General features: G+C 44.3%; 1 protein-coding gene across 1 annotated transcript in view; it reads left to right on the forward strand.

Annotated features, from left to right (window-relative positions):
- The window catches only part of ATF6 (activating transcription factor 6), a 17492-nt gene extending 10502 nt beyond the window's left edge, over positions 1 to 6990 (forward strand). The window contains exons 6-8 of the mRNA XM_010153522.1: positions 203 to 388; positions 807 to 898; positions 6924 to 6990. Coding sequence (XP_010151824.1) covers positions 203 to 388; positions 807 to 898; positions 6924 to 6990 — 345 coding nt within the window. The remainder of the gene's footprint in view (positions 1 to 202; positions 389 to 806; positions 899 to 6923) is intronic.
- The last annotated feature ends 3127 nt before the right edge of the window (positions 6991 to 10117 follow it).

Below are 10117 nucleotides of genomic sequence, written 5' to 3' on the forward strand. Positions count from 1 at the left end.
AGTCCTTCCCCTCAGGGCTGCTATCCATCCACTCTCCACCCAGCCTGTCCTTGTGCTTGGGATTACCCTGACCCATGTGCAGGACCTTGCACTTGGCCTTCTTGAACTTCATGAGGTTTATGCATGAAATAACAAATTATGCATGAAATAGAAGCACTTTTAACTTTTGGGTCATTAACAGGCCTCCGTATCGTCTGTCTAGGTCAATGTCTTGAGAAGACAGCAGCGCATGATCAAAAACCGTGAGTCAGCCTTTCAGTCACGGAAGAAAAAGAAGGAATACATGTTGGGACTGGAGGCAAGGCTGGAGGCAGCCTTGTTGGAGAACGAGAAACTTAAGAAAGAAAACAGCACACTGAAGAGGCAGTTGGATGAAGTAGTATTAGAGGTAAGAGACTGATGAAGATCTGAGTTTATATGAAGCAGTTGCTCGGGTGGAAGGCACTTGAGCAGAATTATGGATATGTTGACTGGAAGATCTTTGGGGGTGTCTTGCCCAACCTGCCATGTTAACAGGACTTCCCTCAACTCCAAGTCAGGACAGCTGTCACTATCGAATTGACTGTTAATTTTTATTTCATGGTGCTTCTGAAGACTTCACTGAGAAGATGGACTGGACAGAAGCTGAATATAATGTACAAACCAAAGAGTTCTATTTTTAAGTAGACTTAGCATACGCTCATACATAATTAGGCAAATATAAATCAAAAAAGCAACTGTAATTTGGTGTATTTAGCTTCTGACATACCTTTGCATGTCCGTGCCCCTTCTTTGAGTGTCTTCTCTGTTTATTTTTTCCTGTCTAGAACCAGAAACTCAAAGTATCATCTCCAAAGAGAAGGACCCTGTGTGTGATGGTGATAGTGGCTTTCATAATGTTGAATTATGGTCCACTGAGGTAAGCTGCCTAGGAATTCCTCTTTGCAGAGCAAGTTTGCTGTCCTGTGATTTTTTTGTTAGAATCTTTAATTGTTGCATTGTTGTGTTTTAAAGCCTTGAGCTTGAAACCTGAGGTACTCCCCTCCTGCCCAGGGGCATCCATCTGGCAACAAGAGCTAGATCTTGTACTTTCTCTTGACTTGGTGTTTTGTTAAGGAAGCATACAGCAGTTTAACCTCCTGAGGTATCAATGGGGCAGACAAAGAGCTGTGTTTAGAATCCTTTCAGAAAAAGAACCACAGATTTAGTGAGCTCATCTGCATGTTTATACCTCCGCTAATCTCAATATCTGTGAGTTTAAGCTGGTCTAGTACCCAGTACAGGAAATCCCCCTGTTTGTTCCCCTGCTTTGCAATCCTGACCCATTAGATGTGTCTAGCTGCAATCTTCCTCACTACCGTTTAAGCCCTGTATTACATGTCTTCTAGCTGTGGTGAAGAGGTTGTTCCCTCTTCTTAATTAGCTGAAGTGGTAATCAAAAACCTCTCTTGTTCTAACAGTCTCAGTGGGGCATAGGAACCAGAGAGTGGGAAGGAAATGCTGCAGTACTTCCCAGACACTTTGTAAGGAAATATGTGGAAGAGAGGAGACTAAAAAGGGATCCATTTAGCCTAGCTTTGGAACATTTTATAGGACCTTTTATGTGAAGCTGTTCGTGTTTTCAAATGGGGAGGATATTCCAGTAGATTCCCAGTCAGCACTGTCTCCATTTGTCCTCAAAACCCCAGTCAAACTAAAGGAAAGGGGTGGGATAAATCTGGAGGAAGAGTTTGTTTCTGACTATGCTAAACTTTTACAACGTTGGTGTTTGTATTTTTAATAATATTAGAAAATTTGCTAAAGCTGAAACTGCACTTGAAGTAGTTGCACTCACTGCAAACACCGTTCAGCTCAGGTGGTGAAATACAGCTGATAATTTTACTTTTGATGTGGATGATTTTAAGGTAGGCCGATTGTTAGTGCATTTAGGGTTTGTATGGGGATTTTTGACTATTAGGCAGAAAAGTCAGCCTCCAGATGCTAAGTGACTGATTAGTACAACCCAACGTTACCACTCCCTCGAGAGACACTGTGCTTAGTTGGAGGGAACCAACAGGACCAGTAATCTTTTTGAAGCTGGAAGAAGTTTAAGTTGCCTCCACATCACTGTGAGGAGTTGGAATGCATGAAGCTCTTGCTAGTTTTGAGAGGCTGGGAAACATACAGAAGATGGGTGGGAATTCTTTTTTCACAGTGCTCTAACGCTCCGGCGTCAGCTGCTCTATCCCCAGGAATGAGCAAGGTGTTGAGCCTGATGGCAAGAAACTGCCGTCGGAGTAGGCTGGAAGGTCAGTCTGTGCTCATATCCTTGCACCAACCAGTAACTAGAGGAATGTCACAGGGTTAATTTCTTGGCCTGTTTGATGTTTAATGATGTAGATAAAGCAAAAAGAAATTCTTGGATGTCTGGCCGAGCATGCCAGTGTAAACATTCTGCCTCAACTAGGTGGTTTGCATCAGTGGGGAGATCGTTTATGCAGTGAGGAGAAATGTAATTGCAGATTTGCAAGAAATTACTCTTCTCTTTCTGCCTTTTTTTTTTTTTTTCCCCCTTAGCAGAATAAATGCTTGCACTGCCATTAAAATACTAGACTGTGTCAAGGTGGAGTGAATTTGATAGTGCAGTGCCCGTTGGAAGGCCCAGAATGTGGGATATATAAACTATTACTTAAGATTTCATTCCTCCCATGGGCATCTTCTTCCTTTTATAGAGGTGTCACTGAATGGTAGCTCTGTGAATGGGGTAGTCATGATTGCTCTTCTGCTTAGTCCCTAACAGCAGAAGTGTCCAATACACGTGATGTTTTTCAGTCCCTGCAACTTCTTCTAGAAATAAGAATTTTTTTAAAATAAACTATAAGCTAGCACCCATATTTTAGGAAAAGCACTTCCCTCTCTCCTCCCAAGTTGGCTCTCTGTGGAATACCTAACTTCTAATCAATGGCCAACTGGAGATAAATCTGATTTGAAACTTTCTGACAGTGTTGCCACTTCTCCTACATAGGAAATAATTTCACCTGCGCACCTGTATGGAGGTATGACAGCATTCAGACACTGGGTGTTTTGATTCCAACATACTAGCAGTGAATATTTTATTCTTTAAAAGCGGTGAACCCTTGCAAAGAGTGAGTGACATCCAAAAAACTCAACGTGGGAATTTCGCTCCCCTAAGTTCTGTAGCAGACTTTGAATTCCCTTAGCTGGCCTTATGGTAAGATGCTTCTCAGTTCCTTAATCGGAAGTGATAGGATTCTTTGAAGGCTAAAGGTAAAACAAATGAAAATCCATAGATTTTCTGTTCAGCTGCCTATTTCCATCAAATCAGAGAAGGCAGGGAAGGGGTCGGGGTGTTTGAGGAGGGGGATGTTTAACTGAAGGACAGGCAGTCCTGCAAACCCTCCATGACCTGCAGCACGTCAGGAGAGGTGCAGGGCAGTGCTTGAGCACTTGGATTCCCACACAAACCTCTGGATGGATGGCTGTGTAGTTGGTTCCATGTTTTCTTCTGCGTTAGTGGGCACGTGTTGTGCTAGCACTGGTTCACATGTAACTTTGGTCATTGGTCTTAAGGCTTGTTAACTGTGTATGTAAGTAGTGAGATGTTCGTGATGTTCCGTGAAGGGTTCGGAGGCTGTGCTGTTCTGAGGTTACGAGGAGCAGTCCAGGATGTGGCAGCCCTTGGCAAACAAGTTTAGCAGATAAAATTATTCTGTTGACACATTTTTTCATGCTGACAAATACACCGTGCGTGTGGATAATCTGTAACATTGAACCTGGGAATATGGGAGCGGGGCTGAAAGTCTGATAGGGAAGCTGGCGTATTGACTCAAGAAATGTGTTGGAAAATATTGGAGGGAGAATCTAGTCCAGTCTATTTAATTGCCAACAAGCTTTTCAGAACATTTTTCAGTCTTGGATATAGCACTGTGTTATCGCTGATAAAAAAAATGTTAGTTGAATTCAATAAAAATAGAACGTAAGTGTGAATTGAATACTTTCTGGTCGTGAAAGTGGCTTGTGTGGAGCTAATGGTAACTCTGCATTATATTGTCCTGTGTTACTAAACTCTTGGGTTTGTTGATATTTGTATAGAAAACGGAAATTTTAAATTATTGAGAGTAGAAGTAATTTAGCAGGAATTCTATTAGTGTAAGTTTCTGTTTCATTTCTTTGCTTTATACTAGAAGAAAGGCATCCAAGAATCTCCCATCTGTGTGTCAGTGAACTGTTCTCTAATCTTTGGCAATTATTTGGATTTGGATTTAATATCTGTAAAAATTTCCTTTTATTATTATTGAAGAATGATTGGTGAGGTGTGTGAAGGGAAAAGGGTGCGTTTTCATCTAACTCCTTGAAGAGGTCACCCCCTCGCCCCAGCCTTACATACCACGAGGTGCGAGACAGGGCTTGGCAGCCCACCGTGTTTGCAGGAAAGGCGCTGAGCTCACAAACCTTGGCGGGCAGCAGGCTTGGGAGCTGGAAGCATGGCATCTGGGGGCAGGTATCTGTGGGAGGCTGCATCTCCTGCTTTCGTGCCTGCTGCCTGTGAGAGCCAGCGTTGGTCGGCACGGCTGCGTTCTCAGCTGGCAGCTGCAAGATCGCTGACTGCTGGCATTAAGAAACATCTAATTGGCTGTATGTTTCCTTTTTAATCGTCTCCAACATGAAATCTGAAAAATTTCATACTGTTAGAATTCCTAGATGTCTGTTTTCCCCCCACCCTCTCTCGTTTCATTTCCAGATTTGTGTTAGACTATGTGTAGTAATCAGATCCGATAATGTGTTAAACAAGCACAAACAAGGCTGAAACAAATGGAAACCAAACACATGTTCTAGTCTAAACAATCCCTGTATTTATTTTGGGAATCTTTTCCTTTTGTTTCTCTTCCCTGGTCCCCTTTGAATATAAATTATCTTGCATGTTTGTGTGTTTTTTAATGCAAGTTCTACATGTGATAGTGAAATACTTGGAGGAAACTAACCTAACTGGTGTATGAAAAGTAGGGAAGGGAAAACAATTGCAGAAGATGCAAAAGGTAAATTTCCTGCATCTCTGCTCCTTGGGGCAGTAGCAAGCAGCAAAGCAGGTAAGCCAGATACTTGTGAGCGGCCCTAGCGTTGGTGTCTTGGCTAGGAAAAAGGTTCAACGTGTTATTTTTCCTCTCCTAATCAGTCTGCTCATGGTGGTCATCATCTAACAACAGTCTCAGAACATTTATAACAATGTCAGCTAGACAGAATGTGTCCTAACTACCATTTGAGGTATTTAGTGGACAGAAAACAACAAAAAATACGAAGATGGAGAGGGGACAGGCGGGTCTGTGAAAAGATTGGAACGGAGAGGTTGAGAAGGTGGTGTGATTTTTAACTTTTTTTAAATTTTGGTGTTGTTTTTTCTTACAAGTTGGCCATCTCTGTATGGCTGGAACCCCTTTCGAACTGGAAAACAGACTTGATGATGTAACCAAAAATTCTTAAGCTGTATTGTGGTGGAGGATGACTGAGGTGGTGATTGATGGAGCTAAGTAAAGTTGCTGCTCCAAAGTCTCTTGTGTCCTGTTGACCTACAGCAGCTGTGCTGGAGTTGCTGGCCTTTTGTAGCCACTTCATTGCAGCTCCTCTCTGGAGTGTCCTGATGGGTTTTCCTCTACTTTCCAGGACTATCCTGGAAACTGAATAATCTATTAAAAATGTAGATCCACTGAGCAATCTCCAAATAAAGACATTGGCCTGGATAGCTGAGAAGGGTGATTTTTCTGCTGTTGTCACAGCCTGCAACAAATGGAGAAGCAGTGATTTTTGACTCTTAAAACACTTAGGGGCGTGTCCCATTTCTTAGAGGGGTAGCGCAAATGTTAGGATAGAAAGCCAGATGTGGTAAGATTAACCATTTTTTTTACAAAAAAATAAAGAGGAAATTACCCAAGGGTTGTTGAGCTGCCTTGCTGCTGCTTGTAAGCATGAAGTAAGCAAGACACACCATCACCCAGCTTGGCATCCCACCTAGTCTGCTGGCTGGTTGTCAGTGCTGAGGTAGCCTGCTGAGCTTTCGGAGCACGTCTGGTTTGGGCTGCTGAAAGCACCATCCCCTCAGCACACCTGCACTGCTGTCAGTGTGGTTTAGGGCCCTTACTCGAGCTGATCAGGGTGCGTGGGAGAGCAGGGTTATTCTGAGGTTTGGTGCATTCAGCAGTGTTTTCACGCAAGTTTGCTATTGTTTGAGCCTTAACTCCTTGTTTAAAGAAACAGACCTTATGGCAAGTAGGAGCCCAGGGATACCTTGGTGGTGGGAGAAATAATTTTCTGGTTCCCTTAAAGGGAGCATTAGCTGTTGCAGGCAAAGGAAAGGAGCTAATCTCGTTACCAGGACATCACGTACAGCAAGCGTCGCAGTGTTTTCACGCAAGTTTGCTATTGTTTGAGCCTTAACTCCTTGTTTAAAGAAACAGACCTTATGGCAAGTAGGAGCCCAGGGATACCTTGGTGGTGGGAGAAATAATTTTCTGGTTCCCTTAAAGGGAGCATTAGCTGTTGCAGGCAAAGGAAAGGAGCTAATCTCGTTACCAGGACATCACGTACAGCAAGCGTCGTGTATTTGGTGTGCTCAGGTTGGAGCCCGCAGCAGCCGGTCCTGGGCGAAGATCTGGGTTTGGTCTGGATCTCACCGCTGTGCTTGCTGTAGGAGGTGAGCTCAATCGTGAGATTAGGCAGCTTCGTGGCATGTTTGAAAACATCCCAAATGTCCTCTTGAGTAAGATGTGCTGAGCAGACTAAAGCCATGTGTCTGGCACCTGCCTAAAATGAAGGGCAGTGAGTAGCAACTGAAACAGGGTTTTACCTTTTCCCTGTTGCCTTAACAATTCTTCCTGGTCACCTGTGTGCGCTCCTTCCTCACTCCACTCCGGTACAAAGCCAGGTTAGTTGAAATCCCCTACGGCCTGTAGTGTGTTGGAGGAGGATGTCCCCGGCCAGGCTCCTTGCTTCTCCACTGCCACCTTCCAGCTGAGCTAGTGCCTGACCCAGGCTGAACCGGGAGCGATAAACATACCCGTGGCCCGCGATTTCCTCAGCCCCAGGTTGCGTGGTGTTGTCTAAACTTGCACCAACTGCTGAAGCACCTCTAAGAGAGATTCTGAGAACAGACAGACATAAGTTGTGGGCTGTACAACAGGGGGAGTTTCCTGCTCTCAATTAATTCAATCCTGGGATTTTTTTGCGGTTGGCAAAGGATAGAAAAGGATTGTTTCTCTGCTGTTTGCAAGCTTCGGTAGCCTTCAGGAGGCTAATAGACTTACATGTGGCATATACCTGAAGTGTGCTAACAAACACGTATAAATGATGACAATCAAAGAGCTATTAACTTCTTACACGCTGGTAGAGAAGGACTGGTGCAATAGGAAGAGGAAACTATCAGATGAGTGCAAGAAGCGTGCCACACAGCCATGGTAGCCTGCTGCTTCTAGCTGCCAAGGCATTACAGAGCCCTCTGAGGGTTTTAAGAAAACCAGCAGAAGCTTCTGAAGGTGTTTGTGGCTCTTAACACTTCTAACACGGGAAACAGTGTGATGTGTGTGACACAGAATACGTTGCAATGCAGAGTTGAGTGTACAGTGGGGTTGGGCATGGCCCAAACCTAGAAAACTGCTTCTGTAGCACAGTTTTGGTCTTAATCATAGAATGGTTTGGGTTGGAAGCGACCTTAAAGTTCATCTAGTTCCAGTCCCCTGCCTTGGCACACCTTCCACTAAACTGGGCTTCACCACCTTCTCCGTGAGAAATTTGTCTATTGATACCCAATCTATTCCTCCTCACTTTAAATTTAAACCCATTACCCATTGTCCTGTCACAACAGGCCCTTGTAAAAAAAAAAAAAAACCCACAACAACAACAACAAAAAAAAAAAAACCCAGCCAGCTTTCTTGTAGGCCCCCTTCAGGTACAGGTCTTGTGTGGTAGTTTCTCCTTGAAGAGAGAGAAATCAAGATGAAGAGGATGGGCTGAATAATTTGGGCTGGGGTTCAAGTTCCAGACCTTTCAGAACCTCTACTGATGGGTGGGTGCTTGAATAAAATTGAATTCCCTTGATTTTGTTACAGGCTGCAGCTGCAGGAGCAGGAAGCAATTCCTGCCTCCTTCCTTTACTGATGGCAGCCACGTGTTCATCCTGGCAGGCTTGTGCCTTGGCCTGGCTGTGCTCGCTTGTTTGCCTTGTCCTGCTGTTGCAGTTGCAGAGCCCGCACAGAATGCCAGATGCACTTGCTGATAACTTTCCCCTTTGTCCGTGCCTTCATCGCCGGGCTGGGAGTGAAATACAGAAGTTTTGCCCTGAGGGTACATTGCAGGTGAGACAGCTTGCCTCAGGCCTGCCCAAGCTCTGGCAGTAAAGGCCAGACCACTTCCAAATAAATGTATATAGTGTTCGAAGCAAAAATAATGCTCTGGGTGCCAATACTTGCTTTCTTCTCTAACAGCTTTATTAAAAATACGTTGCTTTTTAAAGAAAGCAAAACATAGCGATTGTCCCTTCAGTTTGGGTTGCTTTCCTCATGCTTCCCAGCAAAGGAAAGAGGCCGGGCTCCTCTTACCAGCCCAGCACTCACAGAGAGTAGCTCTGGAGCATCCTGGCAGGAGAAGTTAGTGCCTTGCTGCTGACAGATGGTGCCCTCACTGGGAATAAGAAAGGAGTAATACTTTCCCAGAGGGTGTTTGGCACTGTGGCAGCCCTGTCTGGAATCAGTTAGGAAGAGGACAAGGTCCTTGGTTGGTGTCTCCTTGCAATGTCAACTTTAGCCCGCTGGAAACATCCCAGCTCGTATGCAGAGATGGTTCTGTCCCCAGAAAACTCTTTGTTATGATATCACTGTTGGCTTTCGTTTACGGATTACAGTACAACTTAAATGTCAGTATTCAAAACTTGAAGTCCACAGGGTTTGTTCAGCCAGAAGTGCAAATGAAATTTAGTTCAGGCTCCTGGCAAGACTTGCTTTCGCGTTTATCAAACTGACATTCAAACCAAAGAAATAAAAATACCGCTAAAATATCAGGTGCCATTGAATGCCTGGAGAAGCTGTGACAGGAGCATTGCTTTTCTTTCCCTCCTGTAATCAGATTTATCTGCACTTCTGAGCAAACATCTGCATGAGGTATTTAGTGGTTCTTTCTTTTTTCCCTTGGATCTGGTTTTGCAGCCTAAACGAGCCGATAGCTCAGTCAGCTTGGATAGGGTGTTTGTGACTGTGTGAAAACCCTTCAATGCTCACGGTGTCTGGGATGTCCAAAGGCAGGCTGCAAAGCCTTGGTAGGCACCCCAGGTGCCTAAGTGTGGCCAAACAGAAACGGTTCCAGCTTCTAACTGGTTGTCTTGTCCAGTTAAGCAATTTTTCCACTTCAGTCTTTCTTGAGTTTTAATGTGGGGCGGTAACTCAACTCCTGCGAATAGTAGGGCTTGTTTGGGGCAGATATGGAAATGTTCTTTCTTTTCCAGATTTTCATCTTGTAGCCTAGCAGAATGAAAAAAATTGTCCATGCTCTTGCCATTTGTCATTTTAAAACATTGTTTTTAAGCAATGATTGATATCTTAGCTGAAAGTGCTGTTTTTTCAGAAGCGCTTTTTTATCCCCACTGAATGGGACCATCTACCTTTCTTTTTTGCTGTTTCTAGCCTCTTCTACCTGATGCTCAATACTGACTCATCTTCAGTGTCACGGTGTTGGGATCTGCCCTGTAGACCCTTCCTGTTCCAGCTTCTATTGTTGCTGTTCTCCCTAGCATCTGTAAAGCTCAGTATGGCTCAGGTGGCCAGATATTCCCAGAGGTAACTCTGCAGGAGAGATCTGTCCTTTGTCCCAGCTGGTAAAGGGATTCCTTGGTCCTAAGTTATGCTTTTCCCTCCGTGTCAATTTGAGATGTCACAGGAGGAGTGTTACTGATACCCTCATGTACCTCCTTGGCAAGGAAAGGTCTTTGAGAAGGAGAAGTCAGAGGATACAGACCGTTACCTACATGTCCTCTCCTATCTGTTACCTGAAGATGGAGCCCTATTTACAGACAAACACCACGAGTGACCTCTCCTGGGAGAAAGGAAGCGGAAGAAATGATACAACACAACATCTATTTGGATGGGGAAAACCGAACAAA

Source organism: Eurypyga helias, unplaced genomic scaffold (genome assembly GCF_000690775.1).
Source record: "Eurypyga helias isolate BGI_N326 unplaced genomic scaffold, ASM69077v1 scaffold11476, whole genome shotgun sequence".
In the NCBI taxonomy this organism is placed as follows: Eukaryota; Metazoa; Chordata; class Aves; order Eurypygiformes; family Eurypygidae; genus Eurypyga; species Eurypyga helias.